Here is a 26085-nt window from a genome sequence, read left to right as displayed (position 1 = left end):
GTGACCTGTCTAGAAATAAAATCCTTCATCCGCTTTCAGTCGCGCCGTCGCTGTAAGAAATCTCCAAGACTCACCTCAGTTTTGTTTTGCTCCTTTTTCCCTTCTCTTCACGACTTCAAAAACCGACTTTATTTTGCGGCGAACTGGTCGTGGATTCTTGTCGCAACAAAACTTTGTGCGAACTGCGAGCACGCTACAGATTAAAAAAGCCTCGAAAACCGCTGCATAAACCACGTAATCCCTGCGCGAGTCAGCTACACTAGAAACGTAAGTTTGATGACGACCTAACAGCCAATAGAAATGAAGCCTCGTTTTGTATTGGCTGAGTTTATCTGGCCTCATTATGTCCACGGTTGATATTTTCATTTTTTTTTTTGGTCATCATAATTACAAAACTGCTGCACCTGTAATGGTATTTTAAACTTTTACTGACAATTTGAAACAAAAAAAAAAATCCTCCATACAACTTAATGGATTACATTACAAACTACATTCTGAGGTATGTAATCTGTAATCTGTAGGGGAATACATTTTAAAAGTCACCTTCCCAACACTGGTGGTTGGTAATAATAAAATTAGTGAAACGAGTGCGCAATTATGGAAAATTGTTATGCAGAGACCATTCATCATGACTAATGTGTGAGTCAATATAGTCACATTTTCTTTGTGATTTGGTAATTTTTTAAGCAGCTTTTCTGTATTTTACCTTATGAAATTAGAATTTATGCCTCTCTTTACCGTTGGCAGGTGTCAAATTGGTCAAAAATAGGGACACCTGGGACATTTATAGTAAAAAACTGGGACAAATCACTGGTTTTGGAGAAATCTGCTGGGACAGGGTGTGACACAGGACTCAAAACTGGGACTGTCCCAGGTAAATAAGTACGTCTGGTCACTCTAGTTTTGTTTCATTCACAAAACACAACTCCAGATATGTTTGTGATGAGGAAACAACATTATAACATAGATTATTCTTCGATGTTCACTACACACTTACAAAGATCTAATATTCAGGTTAGTTGTGGGTTTGACGTGACAGTTTGTGGTTAATTATCGTGTTACTCTTGGCTCATTAGACTCCGCTGAAGTGACGACGGCGTTTGGAGTTTCTCGTGTGACCGTAGAACTCCATTCTTCTCATGCCTCTCCGTGTGTCGGGGATGAGGCTTTGCGGGTTTATTTGAATTCTGGAGCGTTCTCAAACTATTGTCCGGAGGCGCTTCGTGATTGACAGCTCCAGTTTACGTGTGCGTCTGTGTGTGGGAGCGTAAACGTCACATTCTGAATGAGACGCGTTTCTGATAATCCGGTTTGGAATTATGGAATAGTTTAGTTTGAACTTTTAGTCACTCCCACTTTGTGTCACTGTGATATTGCATCATGACACAGAAACATTGTCTGGGATAGTGCCATGCTTTTGTTTCCTTATAATTCTCAAATCTATGCCTGATATTTGCTTTTCTGGGTCACTCTCGAAAATGTGGGGCTTGTGGAGATGGTCCAGGAGCAGGTGGAGGTTGTGCAGGTGGGTCAGTCCATATGAAATCAGCCATTTTTAAGTAATCTCCCCTATGAGCCATCTCAGATTTGGCTGAAAAAATTTTAAAAAATTTCTAAAATGACCAAATGAAAGAATCTCAAATTTTAGCTCGATCCCTTGAGTTGTTCCTGAGTTACGGTCTGTTGAAATTTTGGGGCCATGCTCACTTTTTCTGAAGCCTTAATTTATAAGCACGTTTGAGAGACCATAACTTCATAAAACATAGAGGTAGGAAGCTGATATTTTGTATTATTGTAGATTCTTGGTCATACATTCTGAATCTGTTGTCAAATATTGGATATCTTTATTAAGGGGGGCACTGTGGACCCATAAAATCTCACATTTGGTTGCCGTTCAATTTATTTATTTTTTTCCATTTTTGAGGTCCAAGATCTATTTACTCCCAGCAGATATTTACAAACTAACTGTTGAACCTGAATATTTGAGAGAATGACAATTTCTGACAACAATCTCACACTTTTCTGAGCTTTCATGTGGACGGTGTAGAGTCTCAAATATGGTCACAGACCAAATGTGATCGTTTTGGTCTCTTCTTTGAACTCTCGGTTCCCCGTGTGGACACAGTTAGATGTTGATAAATTTTTACCAGAGAAACTTTGGCATATTCTGATTAGCTTAAAGTAATAAAAAAACATCTACTATTAACTTCCTTTATTTCAAACGGAATTTTTGAAAATGAGCTCTCATGGGTAATTTTTGGTGGAGCTTAGATACTTTTCCATCTGCTAGAAAAGTTCAATTACCTTTAACAACCTTAAACACTATTTGCTTGTTAAAAGGGAAGATAACTGGAGATTATTTATTCACATGAAAGCTCAGAAAAGTGTGAGATTGTGGTCAGAAATTGTCATTCTCTCAAATATTCAGGTTCAACAGTTAGTTTGTAAATATCTGCTTGGAGTAAATAGATCTTGGACTTCAAAAATTTTAAAAAAATATTAATTAATTGAGCAGCAACCAAATTTGAGATTTTGGGGGCCCACAACACCCCCCTTAATAAACATATCCAATATTTGACAACATATTCAGAATCTACAAGAATACAAATTTTCAGCTTCCTAGCTCTATGGTTTACGAAGTTATGGTCTCTTAAACATGTTTATAAATTAAGGTTTCAGAAAAAGTGAGCATGGCCCCAAAATTTCAGCGGGCCATAACTCAGGAGCGACTGAAAGGACTGAGCTAAATTTTTAAATTCTTTCATTTGGTCATTTTAGAATTGTTTTGAAAAAATTTCAGTCAAATCTGAGATGGCTCATAGGGGAGGGTAGCTGATTTCATATGGACTGACCCAGGTGGAGATGGTCCAGGAGCAGGTGGAGGTGGTACAGGTGGAGGTGGTACAGGTGGAGGTGGTGCAGGTGGAGGTGGTACAGGTGGAGGTGGTACAGGTGGAGGTGGTGCAGGTGGAGGTGGGGCAGGTGGAGGTGGTACAGGTGGTACAGAGGTGGAGGTGGGGCAGGTGGAGGTGTGGCAGGTGGTGGAGGTGGTGCAGGTGGAGGTGGTACAGGTGGAGGTGGGGCAGGTGGAGGTGGTACAGGTGGAGGTGGTACAGGTGGAGGTGGTACAGGTGGAGGTGGTACAGGTGGAGGTGGAGGTGGTACAGGTGGAGGTGGGGCAGGTGGAGGTGGGGCAGGTGGAGGTGGGGCAGGTGGAGGTGCTGCGGTGCTCCTGGATTAATTCCTGTTGATTCTGTTTTTGCTGGACGTCAGAGCGACCACGGCCTTTTCCCTTCATAAATAAACAGTAATCACATGTGACTGTGCCTGGAGCGGGTGCAGTCTGAACCTCAGCTGGTGACTCTAAACACTTGAACTACACTCTGAGCATAGGCTGCACTAGCACTGATTCATGATTGTCTGCAGGAGCTGGGGTTTATGTAGAGACCATTCAGATCAGAGAGAGACATTTTAGGTTTAAACCAACTGGATTTCAGCAAAGGAACAGACTTAAAGGTTGTATGGAGGATTTTTTTTGTTTGTTTAAAATTGTCATTGAAAGTTTAAAATACCATTACAGAGACGCAGCAGCCTTTTAATTATGATGACTGAAAAAAAAAGAAAGAATGAAAATCTATCAGTTGTGGACGTAGTGAGGCCAGATAAACATCAGCCAATAGAAAACGAGGCTCCCTCTTTTTCTATTGGCTGTTAGGTTGTCAGTCAAACTCCCTACATTTTTAGTGTAACTGACTCGTCGGCGCTCGGGGATTATGTGGTTTATGCAGCGGTTCTTTAAGGCTTTTTCAAACTGTAGCTCCCTTGCAATTCGCACAAAGTTTGCTGCGATGGCGGACGAGAATCCACGACCAGTTCGCCGCAAAAGAAAGTCCGAAGGGTCTAAAAACTGACGCGTCGGTCACTAAAATATGTCTAGGCAGGTCACTTCAACAGTAATTCTGAACATGCACTGGATGTAAACAAATGTGATTTCTAGAGTAAAGAGGCGGAGGAGATGTTTCTACTGAGGAAGGTGGTGTCACACATGCACAACATTTGAAAAAGGACGGTCGCTGTATTTTGCTTCCCTTAAAAAAATCCTCTATACAACCTTTAAGTGAGACTCATACTCTTTCTGAATTATCATTATGAACTACTATATACAGTAAGTAACAGTATAGAGTACAGGTCAAGTCAAGTTGTACATGCAGTATACCAGAGGATAGAGGTAATACACTGATGAAGGTCATAGCATAAATGTCATTTTTGTAACACATGGAGATTGTGTTTTGAGTCTGACAAACGTGTGGTGAGGTTTTCGTTGTGTGGAGTAAACAGTGGCAGGTCAGGAGGACAGAGGACACAGATGAAAACTGGTCCAGATAATGCATAATTTGTCCGTGTGAGTGACAGAAGAGGGGCAGCGGGGACAGAGGAGGGGCGGGCGGGCGGGAGGATATTGGGAAGGGCGGGTGGACGGTGGAGGGGGGCTGTCATGTCCGTCAGCAGCAGCAGCAGCAGCAGTCCAGACAGGAGCCGTGTCCAGAGGAGCTGTCAGGGTCCAGGCTCATCTGTCCCGAACACAGAGGACAGCGTCTCCTGACCTCTGCGCCTCCTGTGTCCCGGAGCACGTTCACATGGACACGGATCTGGACATGACATTTTTTCTGGACCACATGTAGATTTATGATGGCCGCTGTGTTTCAAATGATGTTATAAAGGAAAACAATATGAATTTAAACGCTGAAATCCAGTGTGTTCAAACCTAAAATGCCTCACTTTGACCTGAATGGTCTCTACCTAAACCCCATGAGTCAGTGCCAGTGCAGCCTCTGCAGCTCAGGGAGGGAATTCTGGAGGTTCTGAGCTTTCACATGAGGCCTGTCCATAACCTGAGAAAAGCCGTATACCTACATATATGGCTGGATATCATTAAGAAGTTGCCGATACAATGCAATACATACCTCGATACATAGACCACAATTAGGGGTGTATCGATATCCAAGTCTCACGATACGATATCGTCATGGTACGAACCTCACGGTACGATATTTGTTGCGATATCGTGGGAAAGCTCACGATACGGTGGGGAGGCTCACGATTAGGGATGTAACAATATCCAAATCTCTCGGTACGATATTTTCACGATACACATCTCAAGGTACGATATTTATTGCGATATTTTGTGGAGGCTATTATGCTTGTTTTTCCTTTTAAAATGCCTTGACAAGACTTAGAACTGTTATTTCTTCTTGTAGTCGGCAGTGAAATGGAGCAAAGGATCATGGTCTATGTAGTTCCCTCTGTCTTTTAATTTAAGCAAAGAGACTTGTAATTCGATATACAGTGATGGTCCAGGATATTATTGTGAGAACTTTGACGATACGATATCACGATATTTCAGTTATTGTTACATCCCAGGCGAGTACACCAAGGCCAAGTATCGGTATCGAATCGGATCCCAAAGAAATGGTATCAGAACAGCACTAAGTATAACCGGACCAAACCAAAACGACATTAGGACTCCTCTGGCATCGCGGATGGATCAAACTAGGACAGCCTTTTCTCGCAAAATGGATTTTATATCATCTTATATTTCAACGACTGTAATTTTTCGCGACGTATTGTGATATTTCGGTTATTGTTGTTACATCCCTCGCCACAATACGATACATATCTCGATACAGTGCACTTTCGGTTTGTTACGATATATATTTCAGATCGATTTGATACGGTTCAATAAAAATAAAGGCTACATCATGGCTGTGATACTAAAAGTCTTTGTTAAACCACTTCTTGTGCAAAGTTCATATGAAACACAAACATTTTAATCATCAAAACAGTGAAAATGTCAAATGTGTTGCATAAATAAGTTTCCTTCCACTAAACAAGCAACAATGCCGTAGCGCTGTAACAAAATAATTTCGTAAAATATACCAAAAAATACTCTTTGCGATATATATCGATACAGCATTCCACAATATCGATACTGTATCATCACATTAAATGATAAGATATCAATATTTCAATATTTTTGCACACCTCTATCTCTACTTATATATACTGCTTCTTAAAGGTGCACTATGTAACTTTTCTGGTCACCTGCTTGTTTCTATGGGTACGTCATCGCTCTGCCTGGAATGTTCCACAGTGTGACATTAAACAGCTCTACTTTACATTTTTTCGATTACAGGTGATTTTATAGCTCGAAAATACCGAGAAAAATGTTCATTCTGTCTGTGAGCGGGGTCGCCTCTCCACAGATCTGACCTGTAACTTGGTCTGGTTTGGTCTCCGTGAAGATAGAAAGGTTTAATGCCGTACTGTGAAACATTCCAGACGAAGCAATAACATCTACATGGAGAAAAGTATTTGACAGACCCACCAAAAAAGTTACACGATACATTTGAGTTTTGTATGCAACAATGCTCCAAAAATCAAAACAGGCCTTAGACTTTACATCCCCAAAAGCAAAACACCAAAATGTTTCTTTCTTTCCTTCATCTTGTCCTGTTCTGTGGAGTGACCTGGCCAGAGGTAAAAATCGACTCTGCTCATTTCAACAGTGTCTCCAGTCGAGCAGATCAATGCCTGTTCTCTGTGATCAACTCCAGAGGTGACCCCATCTCCTCCAGCTCCCACATACAACATCGGAAATCCATCTGCTCACTGTGCTCTGGAGAGGAGAGGAAGAAAGGAGAGGGAGTGGAGTAAGGTAGGGAGTAGAGGGGGGGGAAAGAACAGAAGGAGAGAGAGAAAGGAGAGGGAGAGGGAGATGAGAGGAAGAGGGAGAATCTCCTTTGACCAATCAGTTTCAGATCCTGTTCAGCTCCTGTTCAAAGTTTGTTAACATGCTAGTTGAAACCTGTTCAGAGTCTGTTCAAATCCCGTTCAGATTCTCTTCTCTTCAGTTCCTGTTCAGATCCTGTTTAAATCCTGTTCAAAGCCTGTTCAGAACCTGCTCAGATCCTGTTCAAAGCCTGTTCAGAACCTGCTCAGATCCTCCTCAAATCCTGTTCAGAACCTGCTCGGAATCTGTTCAGATCCTGCTCCGATCTGGTTCAGAACCTGTTCAGATGCTGCTCAGATCTTCTTCAGAACCCGTTCAGAACTTGTACAGATCCTGCTCCTGTTCAAACCCTGTTAGATCTTGTTCAGAACCTGTTCAGATCCTGCTCCTGTTCAGATCCTGTTCAAAGTCTGGTTAGAACCTGTTCAGATCCTGTTCAGATCTTGTTCAGAACCTGTATAGATCCTGCTCCTGTTCAGATCCTGTTCAAAGTCTGGTTAGAACCTGTTCAGATCCTGTTCAGATCTTGTTCAAATAGTGTTCAGAGTCCGCTCCTGTTCAGCTCCTGTTTAGATCCTATTAAAAGCGTGTTCAGATCCTGTTCAGATACTGTTCAGAATGAGATCCTCTTCAGACCCTGTGCAGATCCTGTTCAGAGTCAGATCCTTTTCAGTTCTTGTTCAGCTCCTGTTCATCTTCTGTTCATATCCTGTTCAGATTCTGCTCAGATTCTTTTCAGTTGCTATTCAACTCCTGTTCACCCTCTGTTCACTCTCTGTTCATCTCCTGTTCATCTCCTGTTCACCCTCTGTTCACTCTCTGTTCCTCTCTGTTCATCTCCTGTTCACCCTCTGTTCACTCTCTGTTCATCTCCTGTTCATCTCCTGTTCACCTCTGTTCACTCTCTGTTCATCTCCTGTTCATCTCCTGTTCACCCTCTGTTCACTCTCTGTTCCTCTCCTGTTCATCTCCTGTTCACCCTCTGTTCACTCTCTGTTCATCTCCTGTTCATCTCCTGTTCACCCTCTGTTCACTCTCTGTTCCTCTCCTGTTCATCTCCTGTTCACCCTCTGTTCAATCTCTGTTCATCTCCTGTTCATCTCCTGTTCACCCTCTGTTCACTCTCTGTTCCTCTCCTGTTCATCTCCTGTTCACCCTCTGTTCACTCTCTGTTCATCTCCTGTTCATCTCCTGTTCACCCTCTGTTCACTCTCTGTTCATCTCCTGTTCATCTCCTGTTCACCCTCTGTTCAATCTCTGTTCATCTCCTGTTCAGATCCTGTTCAGCTCCTGTTCCTCTCCTGTTCATCTCCTGTTCATCTCCTGTTCACCCTCTGTTCACTCTCTGTTCATCTCCTGTTCACCCTCTGTTCATCTCCCGTTCATCTCCTGTTCCCTCTGTTCACTCTCTGTTCATCTCCTGTTCACCCTCTGTTCATCTCCTGTTCATCTCCTGTTCACCCTCTGTTCACTCTCTGTTCATCTCCTGTTCACCCTCTGTTCACTCTCTGTTCCTCTCCTGTTCCTCTCCTGTTCATCTCCTGTTCACCCTCTGTTCATCTCCCGTTCATCTCCTGTTGGAGCGGAGTGCACAGGGCCGTGCGGTGTGCAGCAGCTGGCTCACATCCTGCCCGCTCCTCCTGTGAAATCCACCATCTGCTGTCTGCAAAACAACTCATTTATATTCTGTCAACTCTGGGCCTGCCTTTATCTATCAAGTGACCACTATGCAAATCCTCCACCCTCCGTCTAATTACCACGCCGCGTTGTCAGAAAGCTCCTCCGGTTTCATCATCTCCACATTTGATTTTGTTTTTAATTATTTATTTCTCTCTCCGCGCGAGGTTTCGTTTTTTTTTGCATTTTTTGCGACGCTTGACAGTAGCGTTTTAGGTAATTGTACGCGCTCTCCGTGGCATGGCGACGGCGATGGCGGCGATGGCGGTGATGGCGGCGGTGTGGGCGGAGTGAGGGGACGGCGTGGTTAATGGCGCCTGATGCAACTCTGACGTGTGGAGCGTTAATTAAGAGGAGCTTTCAGATTTCAAGAGGACTCTCCTGATGCGCTGTGACCCCGTGACAGAGCTGTGTACGTCAAGAAACATTTGTTAAATTTAGTAAAGTACTGTACTTAAAGGTGCATTGTGTAACTTTTTGGTTGGGGATCATAGCTCTGTCTGGAATGTTCCACAGTGTGACATTAACCCATTAAGAATTAGATCTAAAGGCAATTTTAGTACATTTGTCCTCGCCTGGATTTTTTTCTTAATTTTGCCATTAAAACTCAAAATTTTACCCAAATTTTGAAGTGTCATACATATTTTTTTTCAGTACAATCTGTTATTTCACAATCTGCTGCGGTAGTTGTGTCATATGGCTGTAATAAAACTACAGGACCAGAAATACAAAAAAAAAAAGAAAAAAGTAAAACAAACTTCACACTTTTTCATACAAAACAGCAAACATGTATAAACAACTTTTTGGACATAAAAATGATTAATATAGGGCCTTAGCTACAAAAGAGCAAAATATCAAGCCTGTAAGTAAACAAAAAATCTCCTTATTGCCATCAAAACAACAAAAAAGTGCAATGGCCAGATGACTTTCCTGTGTCAGTCATGGAAACAGCTGGTGTCAGGTCCAGGACACAGAGCCACATCACTTCCTGCATTTTCATGGGGTTTATTACATATGGATTGAAATAAACATTTAAAATAAAAATAACAAGGGATGCGCAATTACGTAGACCAAGACGCGTAAAATTAGTCTGATTCATCAGCCGGTTTCACTTTGTGGAAACAGTCTGATCTCACAGCAGAAGAATTTGTTAGTTTGACGGTAGGCGGATACTTTTTGTATTTAACCAATCGCGGTTATTTTGTTGAAGAAGAGCAATAACGTCTTTCCCTTTGATAAAATTCACCAAACATTCTCTTTTGGCTTTAAATCTTCGATCTCAGGAATCATTGCCAACACAGAATGTATGGCTCTTCTCTGATTGTCTGGTGCCCGGACTCGCACTTCCAGGGTTCTTGCAAACCATTTAGTGTATTCCGATTCCTGACCTAGTCGCTGGAGAGAAATTAAATTCAGGGGAGGCACTAGGTGGCGCCAGCCTGGCTAATGTAATTTGCCATTTATTTGAGGGATAACTGCACTTAGCGGCTTTGTGAATTGTTACAAACACAGACGCTCAGAGCAGTCGACCATTTTGACTTACTACACTTTTTGGCAAAGTTTGGTCCAGTCAAAATGGATGAAGTGCAAACGTTGGCAGAAAGCAAAGTTCCTACTGGACACCTGTTTTCTCAACAATATCAAGCAGTGTGTGATGTAGGATAATATCGGAAATATGCCTGAAAAGCTGAAACTGTCAGCTATTCAAGGGGAAATAAGTAAGTTTCTATCTTTAATGGTTGGAAAGTTATGCACGGTTATGTAAAACATGTTCACGCTGGTCTGAAAGGGTTAAACAGCTCAACCTTACATTTATACAGTTACAGGTTGTTTAACAGCTCAAAAATTCCCAGAAAAACAGGCCTTCTGAATCTCCACAGATCTGCATTTGACTGTAGCCTGATTCATTGGCCAGTTTCACTTCGTAGAAACCGTCTGACCTCACAGCATTAGGATTAGTTCGCTCAACGTTAGGCAGGTAGTTTTTTTTATTTAACCAATCGCTGCTGTTTGGTCGTGACGTATGTAATGCGCCACTAACGGGACTAACTGGTATATTAAGCTTTTCCCAAATCCCGTAGGAAGAAGGACAATAACGTCTTTCCCCTTGATAAAATTCACCAAACATTCTCCTTGTTCCAGGTTTAAATCCTAGATCTCGAGAATTGTTACCAACACAGAATGTCTGACTTTTCACTGATTGGCTGGTGCCCGAACTCGCACTTCCATGATTCTTGCAAACCGTCTAGTGTATTCCGATTCCTGACCTAGTCGCTGGAGCGAAATTAAATTACACAAGTTACACAATGCACTTACAGTACAGATTTTATGTATTTTTACTTTTTACTTTACTACATTTGAGAGCAGTGAACTATGGATTCAATTTTGTTTGTTTTAATTTATATTTAGTCAATTATATTTACAGTAAGTCGTAAGTGAAATTGTAAACGCAAACTTGCTGTTCATACGCTGCTTTTCTTTCTCTGAATACTGTTATTCTTTAATAGGGTTTGGAATTATAAGTACTTTTTACTTCAGCCTAAACCCTTTCGGTCATGATGTTTTTGCAAAATGACTGAATAAATTACTAAAAAGAATCTTATCTAATTAGAATTCATAGAGCTCTTTGCATTTAACCCAAATCTGTACATGCTTCTACTTGCATTTATAAGGATTCACTCTTAAACTGAAGTTAAAACAAAAAAGGCGAAGGCTCAGAAAATGTGCGTTATATTAAAACGTGATGTGAAGCCTTCCGTGTGACTGTCTCTGTTGCATTGTGGTGCCCAGAGTTTGACTGACAGCTGGTCTCTGAGCTCCAGTCTGCACACGCCCAGAGGAAATGCTGTCTCATTCTGACAGTGAGCACTTTATATGCACATGACAGAGCCTGATCTCCACTTACACGCTTACACTGACGAGCCAACACACACGGTACACTCACTCACACCTGCACACTGTCTACGGACCCGTTTATGCTTTATTTTCAACACCGCTCAGTAAACAACAGGGATGGAACAATAATCGAAATATTGTCTTTGCTTATTTAATAGTGATGGTGCAGAGGGAACTACATAGACCATGATCCTTTGGTGTTGTCAGGACTACACTAAAATAATATAGGGTGACCATATTTCCATTTGTGAAAACCCGGACACTTTACCGGGGGTGGGAGGTGAGGCCTCGACACTGAGCTACAGTCGTCCATCGCTATATCGCGGTTCACATTTCGAGGTCTCGCCGTTTTGCAGATTTTTTTTTTTTACACACAGGTGGGTCAGGACTAAACCAGGACTAATCTTGGACTTAAGAGAGAGAACGCCAAGCAGTTTGCCTGCAAAACGCGATCGGGCAATTGCCGTGTTTACCTCCGTGAGGTGCAGAGTTCTCCGTCTGTCCTTTCTCCTGTGGTCACCTCCGAGCCCGTCCCGACAGTGAGTCCTGTTTCAGTTCTGGTTTAGTCCTGGTTCAGTTCGTGGCGTGTGCAGCGCAAAAGTTTGATATAATCTCGGGTTAACGGGCGGGTGCGGTGTTGTACTGTGGGTCTCCAAAAATAGACCCATGCAGGACTCTGCGCTGTGGGCTCCATTACAGAATAAATGAATCTTCAGTTTGTTACATAAAGAAGGAGGAAAATAACAAAAGGACGACAGCAGCAATAAGTTTTAAGAAGGATGTAAAAAGGGTTGTAACTGTTGTGTCTGTTAAAAGTGTATAAAGTGTGTGGTGATGGGTTTTACAGACTTAAAACAGATATAATAATTGTAAAATATAAAGTTGACTACTTCACGGATTTCACCTATTTTATTTTTAGAACGTAACCCCCGTGATAAACGAGGGACCACTGTACTCTCACTTCGCAACCTGTGCACATGGCCTCACACTTGTCCCGACCGGGATGGAAAACGGAGAATTTCTTGTGCAAGTCATTGTTAAATGCGCATTTGCGTTTCGGCATGTTGCAGACTGACCGACTGTTTGTGTCTGCTCGCTCCTTCTGAGTCACAGAGAGTTTAATGCCCCCAATGAATGGTAAGGAAAACCCGGACATTTGCATCACTCTAAAAAAAAAAAACCCGGACGCCCAGGACAGGACGCAAAATACGGACATGTCCAGGGAAAAACGGACATTTGGTCACCCTAATATAATATACAGTCTATGGCCTACACCAGGGGTCTCCAACCTTTTTCCTCCGGTGAGTCACTTTTACAAAATGAAAATGTCAGAGAGCTACTAATTTTAGGGATCGCAAGAAATACATGCATCCCAAATTTTAGACTTCCCGTCATCATGCAGTGCATACTGGGAAAGGTTTACTGAAAAAGTGAGCATCAAACTACCATGCTTGATTTCCCAGTGGGATGCGTCTATTGTCAAAACCAATCTTTTAAAGTCTTTTCAACCATATCACTTTTATTTCTGGTCCTGATATTGTCATATTTTACTTTTGGGATTCGGACATCTTAATTGTGTGGTTGTTGGATGTTCTAACAGCGGAAAACAGGCTTTGGAAATCTGCAAACTCCATAAATGCAAAAGATAATCAGATGTGTGTGACTGCAAACCTCCGTTCAAACTGTTTCTCTTCCCAACGGAATTGAAAAATAGTGCAAGGTGAAGGCCATGGGCAGTACTGATGCACAAGAAGGACCAAAAAGAAAACCTTTGACTGCCTAAGAAATCATCACAAGTTTGCAGCGAACATTTTGTACGTGGTAACTCCTGAGCAACAGGTTGGAGACCCCTGGCCTACATGGAGTAAAACAATCGGTGGTAGCGTATAACGTTCTTAATGCGCAAATTATTCCAAGAACGGATAAATTCGTTTAGCAATATCTTCCCTCTCCAGCATGACACTTGTTTTGGTTTTACCTGGTGCAAGTTGGATACGTCATTTTGACAGGTTTGTTCTAATTGGTGAATCTGGTGGGCGGGCACTTCCGGTTGGTTCACCCAATCAGCTCGAGTCATTCTGCTGCAAGTCCCTCCTTTTTCTAAACTCTTTCAGTGAGAGCCGTTCCAGATGGATAACGTGTAGAGCTCAGTTCGGAATGATACACTTATCAATCTAACTAAAGGCTTTTTCAAGGCTTTTAAAAGGAATTAGGAGGTATTCCCACATGACATCACAAGGTGTTTTCCGTTCAAGAGAAGAAATCAGCCTAAATATGAGTTTATGTGTTAAATGTGTGAATGAAACGAAACACAACTCCGGGTCTGTTTGTAATGAAGACACATTATAACATAGATCAGAAAACTGTAATATTTAGATCCATGTACCAGTCGTTCTTTTGAATTTCAATTAAGAACAAAAAACAATAAAATGGGAAAACAGTTATTTCATTATTTCATTTTAATGTCGAAATAGATTTTGACCTCTATTTCCAATATTTAATTTAACGTTTATTTCAAATAACACCAATCAAAAAACAATCTCGGTGCATATTTTAATTTTGATTTTATTCTCTCTGGTTTATTTGCCCTTGGAAGTTCTGCCGCTAGAAGGACTTAGTTTTGTGGACAAACTTATTGTCTTCTTTTATAGCGACGCGTTTACTTTCGCATTTTAGAAAGTTATTGTTGAACTACATGATGAGAAACAATAACTTTGTTCAGTTTACACCATAGAACTATAATAAAAATAGTTAAAAAGTTAAATTATAGATCCATGATTGAGCAGCAGAACTTCCGGGGCAAATAAACCAGAGAGAATAAAATATCAAAATAGTTACCGAGAATTTAAACTTTAAATTAAATATCGGCAATAGAGGTCGAAATCTGTGTTGTTGTTTTTTTTATGCTAAAATGGAAAAATTAAATGAACTTTTCATTCTTAATCGAAATTCAAAAGAACAAATGGTACAAGGACCTATTTGCCCTTTACTAAAATGGATAAGATTAATAAAATAATGCATGTGGATTGAAAAAAAAAAATCTTCTTAAGTTATTGTTTAACTCCATGACGAGAAACAAGTAGCAACGATAAACTTTGTTCAGTTGACACCACAGAACTAAAATAAAATTAGTTTTTATTATAGATCCATGGTTGAGCAGCAGAACCTCCGGATCAAATAAACCAGAGAGAATAAAATATGAAAATTAAAATAGTCACCGAGACTTTAAACTTTAAATTAAATATTGGAAATAGAGGTCGAAATCTTTTTTTTGTTTGACACTTAAATGGAATAATGAAATAACAAACTGTTTTCCCATTTTATTTTTTGTTCTTAATTGAAATTCAAAAGAACAAATGGTACATGGACCTATTTGCCCTTTACTGAAATGGATAAGGTTAATAAAATAATGCATGTGGTGGAAAAAAAAAAAAAAAAAAAAAAAGGTAGCCTATTCTTTTGAAGCAAAGTCTTGGATTAGGGTTGCGATGACCTTGAGTACACAGTTTCAGTTTCAGTACTCCAGCTTCGCCGCAACATAAAAATAAACACCTAATTACTGTAATCAATTAGAATAACAATGTATAGATTCAAATATGGCCGTTTTACCCTCGTGGGCACTAAAGGTGAGTGGAAAGTTCAACTCCTGAGCCGCAGTGATTAACATGTTTATATTAGAAATCAGGCCTGAAGCGGCGTTCTGGTGTGGGGACTTCAATACTACATGTAACTCTATATGACTCGGCGGGTTTATTAGTCTGGCCAGTGCTGACTATATTCTCAGACAGTAAGTATTTAGAGAAATTTGAATGCCCTATGTTTGAAAAAAAGGCAGCTAACAAAGAGAAATCTACCAATTTGTTCACAGTTCACCAAAAATGAGACAGTTTTATAATGGAAATAAAGGTATATATAAGACAAAAGTTAATTATTATAAGTTATGATATACTGATGTGACTGTATACGGAAAATATCAGACCAGTGAATACTAAAATAAATGTAGGACATGAATATTGTACACATTATTCCATAACAAAGTCAACAAACGCTTCCAGGAATGACATGTTTGGAATGTTTTTCTGTTGTGGTGCTACAATAGAAATATTTCCTCAAATATGTGAGTTCCACTGTGAAAAACTGTTAATGTAGTGATACTAAACTGTAGCGGTTCAAGTTTATTCCTCACTTTGTTCACACATTAGAGCATCCTAATGAGTTAGGACATTACATCAACAACATCAGCATGCTAACCACACACTACTGTTATGATTAAATACATTTAAGACAAACACAAACACACAAACAGGAAACATTAGATTTGGTATGAATTGTTTATTGTTTTTTGTTTATTTTATTCTTTAGTTTATTTATTTATTTAAATAATAAATAAACCAAAAAAAAAAATATTTTTTTGTAAAATTGTTTTTTTGTTTTTTTTAAGTTAATGCATTTAAACACATTTCAACAGAAACGTTCTTTCCACTGAAATGGCATTAAATACATCTTCTTATCAGTTGATGGTCACTGAAACACCCTCCTCAGCCTCCAGAAGAAGTGTGACAGGGTGGACTTGCGGCGCGTGTGGAAGGCTCTCAGCTCGCTGTTGACATGGGTCACAACTGCTGCCTCAAAACGTGCAGTATCTTCTGCTGAAGCTGCCCTAAAGACGGTCCAAGACGAGCCATACTGCACTTTTAGTTGTTTGGCCACTTTTTTGCCAATTTTCTTGAAATCTTTAAGGCTGATCTCATCATCTCCAACTACAACGATGTGCTCCTGGATCTTTTGGTGTAACTCAGCAGCCATCAGGACGTGATCCTGTTTGGTTATTTTGGCCATTTTGAAAATGCGTTTGAGACAAGCCTCTGTGAGGATGTGGGACACTCCATGTCCACAAGAGGGAGCAGGTGGGCTGATCGTCTCTGTTTTGGTTTCCAGAGGAGAGGACATTTCGTCTGTTTGTTGATGCAGGGTGTGGTCTGGTGGACTCACTTCCCTCTCTTCCTCTGGCTCATGAGCAGTGACACTTGGTGCTGGTGAAGTGCAGCTCTGGTGCTCTTCAGGCAGAGCTGGACTCAGGCTGCAGACATCTTCACTCTGCTCTTGGTGAGTGGTGGTTTGGTCTTTGATGTCGTCATTTTCTGCAGTAACTCCAGTGAAGGCAAACTGGGACAGGTCTTCCACAGGGAGCACCTGTAGTTCCTCTGACGCAGGTTGCACTTCCTCCTGGAGCTCGTCATTCCCTTGGCTCAGGGATGTGGAGTCCTGAGTGGCAAAGGAGACGCGTTTCCCCCATGATGCATTTCGAATAGTTTGTTTGGACCTGCTGTCTATGGTTTGGACCCGGGTTCGCGTTCACACCAGTGTGAAAGTGTGTGAAAGCACCATCAAACTACAGGTCAAGGCTCACTGATGAGCATCTTCAATCTATCCTGAGGATCTCATGTGCTTCCTCCTGCAAGCCAAATATCTCTCAGCTGTGCAAGATGAAGTGTAGCCAGGTTTCAACCAGAAAGAAGTAGGCAAAAGAAGAAGAGTAGACGTATTAGTTTAAACTTAAGTTCTAAATACATTTTCATGTTCTGAACTGTTATTAAAGATTAAGAAAGTGTGTGGCGTGTTGTTCATTCTCTCTCTTCATTTCCTGTGCAACCGCTTTTTATCGAATACTCAATGCGGCCCAGCCTCACTCAGACTTTATCTAATGTGGCCCCCAGGTAATTTGAGTTTGAGACCCCTGGTATAAAGAAATGGACTCAGGCAAGTCAAATGAAGCTCATTGAGGCCATGGTTATGGGGTGAATGTGGAGCTCTTTAATAGTTGCAGCTGAAGGTGAGTCTGGAGAATATATTTACTCTCTTCTGTGCATGGGCGCATATATTGGGATGTAACAGATCGTACAGTGTGAGGTTTATAATGCAGAACTTTCTTATTCAACAGCAGCAACGTCTCTCATGTCAAAAACTCGAGTCATTTATGTGAATAAAAATACATGAATAATAATGTACACTTTCACTGAAATCATCATTAAAACCAGAGCAGAAGAGGAGAAAGAGGAGCGTTTGTTGTACGTATAGTTTGGGTGTAGTTTTTATTAAACACCTGTGCGTTCATGTGACTTGGCGTTGTTCCCGCCGCTGATTAGGACGGTCGGATTCTCCAAACGCAGCTGAAGCCCCTTCTCTTATCTGTCTAGGACTCTTAAGCTGCTCAGCTCAGTCCTGGTCTCAGTCCTGGTCTCAGTCCTGGTCTCAGTCCTGGTCTGGTCCCTGTCTCAGTCCTGGTCTGGTCCCTGTCTCAGTCCTGGTCTCAGTCCTGGTCTGGTCATGGTCTGGTCCCTGTCTCAGTCCTGGTCTCAATCCTGGTCTCAGTCCTGGTCTCAGTCTTGGTCTCAGTCTTGGTCTCAGTCCTGGTCTCAGTCCTGGTCTGGTCCCTGTCTCAGTCCTGGTCTCAGTCCTGGTCATAATCCTGGTCTGGTCATGGTCTGGTCCCTGTCTCAGTCCTGGTCTCAATCCTGGTCTCAGTCCTGGTCTCAGTCCTGGTCTCAGTCCTGGTCTCAGTCTGGTCTCAGTCCTGGTCTCAGTCCTGGTCTCAGTCTTGGTCTCAGTCCTGGTCTCAGTCCTGGTCTGGTCCCTGTCTCAGTCCTGGTCTCAGTCCTGGTCTGGTCCCTGTCTCAGTCCTGGTCTCAGTCCTGGTCTCAGTCCTGGTCTGGTCCCTGTCTCAGTCCTGGTCTCAGTCCTGGTCTGGTCCCGGATCTGGTTCACGAATTACACGGATTCCAAAAGTTCAGCTTTTTCAACTTCTGACTCCGATGCCCACAACACGCGTCCAGAGCATCAACGCCTAAACTCTGATGACGTGCGCCTCGCCAGTGCCAGATTCTTGCTGCGCTGACGCCTGAAGACACGTCGCAAAAAACGCAGGACGGCCTAAACACGAATCTAAATAGAAACTGCAAGTAAACTGGACGCCTTGATGCCCCGGTCTGAACTTAGCTCCAAAGGTAAAGGAGTTAGGAGCTCGGATCTGACGTATTTGGATCAAGCGCGCGTGCTGTTGTCCCTTACCTGTCTGGTGGGGAGGTGGCTGATGCTCTGCAGGCACACGGAGCCCTGGTAGGTGAGGTGGGGGAAGAGGTTGAGGGCGCGGGCTGCCTCTGGGCCCCTCTGCTTGTACCCCCAGATCAGGTCGATCCACTGGTGCAGCTGACAGGACACAAACTCACTCTCCAGGGCCTGTGGAGCAGAGGGCAGCAGGGGGTGAGGCGTGAACACGGACCTGCTCAGAACATCTGCCCCACAAGAGGAGCTACAGAGCCTCCTGACTCCAGAGCACTGCAAATCCTCTCTTGCTTTTTGAGCTAAGGGAGAATACAAAAGAATACAAGCACCAAACATTTGTTACCTTCACGTAAACTAGTCTTGGAAAGCTTGTGTCAAATCTGAACCACAGACTCTATAAAGGACTGGGCTGAGGGAGTGTCAAATCACCCACAGTGTTCGGCTCCAGTCAAGTTAAGCTCAAAAGGCCATTAGGCAATTACAGAGGCGAATTTGGAGTCGAGTTCCATCCAAACACTATGATAGCTGTCAATCAAACCTGTTACTGAAACTAGCAGGAGCCACATCAGGGAAAGAGAGCACATGATTACTCTGTTATTTATGTTCATGTCCTGATTTACTGACAAAATAGCTGAATAAAAACCCGAGGATCACATAGAGTGGGTTAAACTAACATTTTACAGTCAGAATGAGAAGTCTGACAGCAGCAGTTACAGAAAAAGGGGCCACTAATTTTCAGTAGAAAGTGAACTGGAGCCAGGGTCGATGGAGCCGAATCACACGTGGTCACTTGAACACAGAGGCTAGAGGGCAAGCGATGTCCGTCTATATATAAAGTCTATGGTCTGGACCAAGGATGAGCAATGATTTTTTCCCTGGGGCCACATGAGAAACAGAAAATATTGTCTCATTTCTCAATTCTGCATAATGTTAATTGTATTTCTTTATAAAAAGCAGTAAATATCATGGTTTTGACGAGCTGGTAAGACTGTTCAGAGTTTATGTTATGACTAAACAATGAAAAAGTGAGGGTGCCATACAAAAAATGCGATAAAAAAATCACCTAAAGCAATCTAAAGCTTTTAATTTAGGTAAAATTTAAAAAATATGTTTTTTTGGAATTAAAAATGATCTTAAAGGGGCCAGAGTCAAACAAACGACCGTATGTAGTCTGGGAGCTGCACAATGCCCAGGTCTGGTCTAGATTAGGGGTGTGCAAAAATATCAAAATATCGATATATCGTATCATTTAATGTGATGATACAGTATCGATATCGTGGGCTGCTGTATCAATATATCGCCAAGAGTATTTTTTGGGTGTATTTTTACTAAAAAGTTATTTTGTTACAGAGCTACAGTTTTTTACTTTTTCACTGTTTTAATGATTAAAATGTTTGTGTTTCATATTCACTTCGCACAGGAAGTGGTTTAACAAAGACTTTTAGTGTCACAGACATGATTTAGGCTTTATTTTTTTATTGAACCGTATCGAATTGATTTGAAATATATTGTATCGAACTGAAAGCTCACTGCATCGTGATATGTATCGCATCGTGGCCTATGTATAGAGGTATGTATCGTATCGGCAACTTCTTAATGACACCCAGTCCTTGTCTAGATCCATTGTGAACAGGTCCAAACCCAATCTAACCTAGTCCAGACACACTACCGATCAAAAACACCACACTTTTTCCAATTTTTTTTACTGTTTACTGTTGACCAAAACATATTCTAAACTTTTGATTCATCCACCTTTGGCAGATATAACAGCTGAACACACTCGTGGCTCATTCTTTTTACAATAGAAATCAAATATTCTTCAGAAAGTTCTTCCTAAGTCTGCTGCAGAAGTTCCCATAAATATGTGGCACTTGTAGGTCGCTCGACTTTCACTCTTCTGTCCAGTTCGTCCCAAACCAGCTCGATGGGGTTTAAGTCTGGACACTGTGCTAGTTCTTTTTTCCTGAGGTAGTTTTGTCAGAGCTTGGACTTGTGTTTTGTATTTTTTATCTTATTTTTTAAACCTCTGGCTGTTCAGTTCTTACCTTTGTACTATTTCAAGCTCTTCATTGGACTTGCACGACTTGATTTTCAATAAATAACTGGAAAAATGAAGGCGTTCTAAATCTTTTGACCTCCAGCAGACGCTCTGTGCCGATTGTTATGTCAAATGTTCCGTTCGCTTGCGCTGACCAAGACCGAGGTTACGATATCCACGTTTCAAGCGCCTGAGTAATGCTCGCCGTACCTCCATCCTACACACGCTGCTCTTATTATCATGTCCACGCAGCGCTACACAAAGCTTCACAGTTTAACGCTGAAAGACAAACAAGCTTCCCACTCTTTTGTATAACAGCAGCGGCTCCCAGATCCCATTCCTCTGCCCACTTAAACCATCACAGACAATTCTCCCTCTCCTCACACTGTAAACCAATCAGAGGCCTGACAAATCACCCACCGCCGAACGCATTACAAGCTCGGAGTATAGCCCCCATTATCATTCCCAATATGTGGAACGGAACTTAATGTGTTTTCCGCCGGCATAATTCCCCGTGCAGAGAGGAATCCTCGCTGCTCCCCCCGCGGTACAGGAGGGGGCGCCGTTACAGCCCGAGCCAGAGGAGCGCAAGTGGCCACAGGGCATATCAGGGAAATTGGAAGTGGCAGATGCAAAGATGGAGGTGGGAGGCAAGAGGAAGGAGGGAAGAGGAGAGAGGAGAGAGGAGAGAAGGGGGCAGGGAGAGAGAGATCACATCATAAACAATGGAACACGAGACAAAGAAAACATGGAAGAACAATGGGTTTGGAGCTGGAAAGATTTTTGGGGAATATAGGTTGGTCATTTATAGATTTCAAATAAAAATGGGTAGCACTCGGTTTGATTTCACGGGACTTTCTGTGTTCAGTTTACATGTTCTCCCTGTGTCAACATGTTACCTTTTATTGTTTTCAAAATTCACCAAAAAGGATTGTTGTCGTTGTTCCCCACGATAAATCACTCTCCCTTCAGAGTGCTATCAGACCAAAATCAGCGTTAATGAAACTACCGCACGTCGCATCAGGTCTGTCAAGTTGCTACAGTACAGAATGGGCCCGGGAGAGATCGCTAAATTATTCAAACATGCATGGATGACGTCTAATATGGCATATCTTCAGGTATGTTTTTGATGAGGGGACGTTATAACATGTTAGAAAGCGAACAAAAGTCGATTCTGCATAATATCTCCTCTTTAAAAGGTCTACATCAGGGGTCCCCAACGCCTGGACCGTGGACCAGTACCGGGCCGTGGGTCATTTGGTACCGGGCCGCGAAAACGTGAAACCCCGTCACATACACTGCGCAGACCGTGCCTCCTCCTCTGCACAATGTGGACGGCTTCTTCTCACATACACTGCATGGACTGCGCCTCCTCCCGTGTTTCCCGTGCCTCTAAACCAGGACTAAAACCAGGACTAAACCAGGACTAAAACCAGGATTAAAATTAGGTCTAAACCAGGTCAAAACAATCTGAAGCAGGTCTAAAGCAGGTCTAAATCCAGGACTAAACCAGGACTAAACCAGACTAAAAACTATAACTAAAAACAAACTAAAAACAGGTCTAAAGCAGGTCTAAAGCAGGTTTAAAGCCAGGTGTATAATTAGCACTAAACAAGGACTAAAATCAGGTCTAAAGCAGGTCTAAAGCAGGTCTAAAGCAGGTCTAAACCAGGTGTATAATTAGCACTAAACAAGGACTAAAATCAGGTCTAAAGCAGGTCTATAGCAGGTCTAAAGCAGGTCTAAAGCAGGTCTAAGTCAGGTCTAAAGCAGGTCTAAAGCAGGTCTAAAGCAGGTCTATAATTAGCACTAAACAAGGACTAAAATCAGGTCTAAAGCAGGCCTAAAGAGGGTCTAAAGCAGATCTAAAACTAGGACTAAACCAGGACTAAACTAGGTCTAAACCAGGACTAAACCAGACTAAAAACTATAACTAAAAACAAACTAAAATTGGGTCTAAAGCAGGTCTAAAGCAGGTCACAAGTAGGTCTAAAGCAGGTCTAAAACAGGTCTAAAACTAGGACTAAACCATGACTAAAATCAGGTTTAAAGCAGGGCTAAACCAGGACTAAAACAGGCTTTAACCAGGACCATGTCTTCTCACGTACACCGTCAGTCCGTGAAAATATTGTCCCAAAAAGATCACCCATGACGCAAAAAAGGTTGGGGACCTATTACACCCACTATTACAATGTTATAATGTTGTTACCTCCTCAAAAACAAACCTGGAGTTGTGTTTTGTTTCACACATGTTTAATACACAAACACTCTGTTCCATTTTGTGATGTCACGAGTTGGTACAGGATGTGCTCCACTGTGTTTTACACTCCACACCTTCCTGGTCAGTGCTGCCTGGAATTGCAAATCTCTACTCAGCAAAAGTACTAATAATAAAGTGTTACTCAAACATGTGTGAATGAAACAAAACACAACTCCAGGTCTGTTTTTGAAGAGGTAAAAACATTATAACATGACTTCAAGCCCACAAGAGTCAATGTTGTGTAATATAGGACATTTAAGATTAATCTTGGAAATACCTGGTTGCTGTTGTTTATGCAGCCCTAATACGAAAATAATTATAATGCAGGCAGACCAAACAGCTCATGTTATGGTTGGATCTAGAGCAGAGTCTGTGTGGAGGAGAGGTGGAGTGTACCAGGCGCCTGCAGCCTCTGTCACTCGGTCTGAAAAGGTCATCCGTGTTATCCTGGTTGCTCCTGGTTCCTCCTGCTGGTCTGCCTTTACTGAGCTCAGAGACAAAATGGCCGCCTCACTCCTCTGAGCAGAAGAGAGGGTTTCATAGTAGAGGGTAGTAATGAAGTGAAGGGATGTGGAAATACATAGACCAATATTGTAAAATCTTGCATAAGCAGAATTATTAAAAGTAAATATTACACGAAATTGACTCTTTGAGCTTTAAGCCATTAAAGTTAAAGTATTGTTACTTCTGGGCCCGGTCAAGCAGAAGTAAACATCAAGGCCAAAAATTCAAGTTAATGCATCTGATATAAAAATGTATTGAACAGATACATATGTACTCTAGTTTATGAAACTGTTTTGGTTCTAAAGTTCCATACGTTTTAAACAGACCATGTATGAAACATGGAACAAAAATTATTTCCCAAATTTCAAAGACCTGAAAATCATGTAAATAAATGGATGTATTTCATCATATCTTGTGTTATTCCATCTTTGAACTGTTGATGAAGGTACATGATTTATTTTATTTTTTCAATGTATTTAAAATGATACAAATTTGCTTGGAAGGACTGACATATTTTATAGGAATAGTTTCCTTTCATCTTGAAGTAATATTAAAGTTTTCGGAAGAAAAAAGTGACAAATGATGTAAAATCGTGCACCTTCTACTTGCTTGAACAATTTTCCCTTTGTTACTTTTCCCTCCGTTACCATGACCTTTCTTCACAAAAAATCTCATGACTCAAAAAGTAAGAGGTTTTTCAACCTAATCTTGTACCATATGGTAGAAAACTATATGAAGCAAATATTCAAACCAGTTTGTTAAGGATATGTAAGTGAGAACCAAGAGTTATCACTGTTTGTATTTATTGCCCAAAAAGTGCTGCATATTTCATTCCCTCCGTTACTGACATGAGTTTTTAAAATTTTTTGTCAATATCACAGGTTTAACTTGACCCTGTTGGAGTGTAACTCTTTCCTACATTCTGATACTTTACTTATTTCAATAGTCCCTCTAGTTTCTGAATAAGAGACATTTGAATGTAAAAAATCTGCCCGTTTCCCTCCGTTACCACTTGACCAGACCTCTCTTCAAAAACAGACCTTGAGTTGTGTTTTGTTTCATTCACACATGTTTGAGTAACACTTTTATGAGTCTGTCTACATCTCCAAAGTTCAAAATGTTCTGTTCCACCTCGTGATGTCATGTAGTTTTCAAGTTAACAGCTCCTTCTACCTTTTTCAAGTTTCGAGTTTTCAAGAGGCAATTCCAGGGCTGAATTAAATGTGACTGAAACAAAACACAACTCCAGGTCTGTTTGTGATGAGAAAACAACAACAAAAGTAAAATCAAATTCTGTCAACTGGACAAAACTGTTTCCTGTTTAGAGAGTTTGAGTTTGTAGTATTTTTTGTTACATAATTTGGGGAAAATAAACAAAATCTGTCTTTCATATTTGCCCAGAAATATCAACTCTAAACAACTAGTATCTGCATCGGCCATGAAAAAACCCATATTAGTCGAGTTGCCTTGTCACGATCTGCATGTAGGTCTGCAGTATACAGTTCTGACTTATGTTGAAATGTTAAGACATGTTTTGTATCATTTCTAATCTTTGTGTTATTATTTTATTGACTATTTAGTTCCAATCTTGCTGGTTCAATTGAATGTTGAAAAGAAAAAGATGGACAAAATGGGCTACATTTAATGTCCAAAAAGGCGACTTATGGATCCTTTTATTTCATTGTTTAAAACTTGAGTAATACTAATTGTTCAGGGAGACACGATCACTCCGTCAACAATAAAATATCCTCATTAATGTTCAATAATGGTCAAATCCACCTTTATTTTGTGATTTATGAATAATGTCTTGTCTAACTGACTGACTAAGGTTTTTGACTTTTAAAATATGGGTCCCCTGAAATAAAAGTTTGGTAAACACTGGATTACTCTACTGACCATGCGGTGGATCCTGACAAAGTCCTCTGGCGTCTTGGCCCAGGCCGGCAGGTCCACGTCACACACCAGGCTCCGGCCCTCCCTCAGGCCCAGGGGGTAATCATTACTGTTCACCAACATCTCCGGCAGGTAGAACAACTCCGGGATCAGCTCCTGCACAAGAAAGATGCAACAAAGTATATATATTAATACTTTAAGTCACCATATTACACTCTTTTCTGATCTGTGAAATGTAGTTACCTGGAGTTGTGTTTGTTTAATTCATGCATGTTTAAGACTTAAACCCTGCACATTTCCAGTGTGTTATTAAACTCCACGCACTTTCACTAGAATCATTTGGATAATTCCAGCGCTGCTTCATGACATCACAAGGTGGGAAAAGCTGATAAAACTTTGGTCGATCTCGGTGACAAGGCATTTTAATCGATAGCCAGTCGTGTGTTGCTGAAAAGGATTTACGTTGTTTTGTTTAGGAAAATCCGTCAGAGCCACATCGCGTCTCTTCGTTTACTCATGTTTCACAAGTTTCGACTTAAATCTGCACAATTTGACAAAAAGTCCAGCGTCTCCTTCTCTCTGCGTCCGTGTTTGCGGTGCCGTTTGCCTCCACTCCTCCTCTCTCTCTCTCTCTGATCCAGCTACAGATCCTCACCTTTTCTCGTCTTTGTCTCCTCTTGTGCTTCTTACCATTATAATCCAAGTTACGGAACATAACTGTTTATGACTAAAACTTAGTCCTAATTTAGTGCATGGACATCACACATGCTTCTTTTAATACCGGTGGTGCGCATGTACATGTGTGAATGTGACTTTTTTAGTATTGTATATTTGAGTATATATTTTTTAGTATTTAGTTTCGATACTAGTTTAAGTATCGATTAGTAGGGATGTAACAATAACCAAAATATCGTGATAACGTATCGTCAAAGTTCTCACAGTATCTTGGATCATCACAATATATCA

The 26085-nt window shown here is 41.3% G+C and overlaps 1 protein-coding gene across 1 annotated transcript in view; it reads right to left on the bottom strand.

Moving 5' to 3' along the window:
- The window catches only part of LOC110174043 (neurobeachin-like), a 783761-nt gene that overhangs the window by 61184 nt on the left and 696492 nt on the right, over positions 1-26085 (bottom strand). The window contains exons 50-52 of the mRNA XM_055166710.1: positions 25123-25275; positions 18431-18598; positions 15896-15905 (exon numbers count right to left, since the gene is read on the bottom strand). Of these exons, the coding sequence (XP_055022685.1) occupies positions 15896-15905; positions 18431-18598; positions 25123-25275 (331 nt within the window). The remainder of the gene's footprint in view (positions 1-15895; positions 15906-18430; positions 18599-25122; positions 25276-26085) is intronic.

Source organism: Boleophthalmus pectinirostris, unplaced genomic scaffold (assembly GCF_026225935.1).
Source record: "Boleophthalmus pectinirostris isolate CB_2022bp ecotype Guang Dong unplaced genomic scaffold, ASM2622593v1 HiC_scaffold_9, whole genome shotgun sequence".
NCBI lineage: Eukaryota > Metazoa > Chordata > Actinopteri > Gobiiformes > Gobiidae > Boleophthalmus > Boleophthalmus pectinirostris.
The sequence above is the reverse complement of the archived record's forward strand: the minus strand, read 5'-3'. Positions and strand labels throughout refer to the sequence as shown.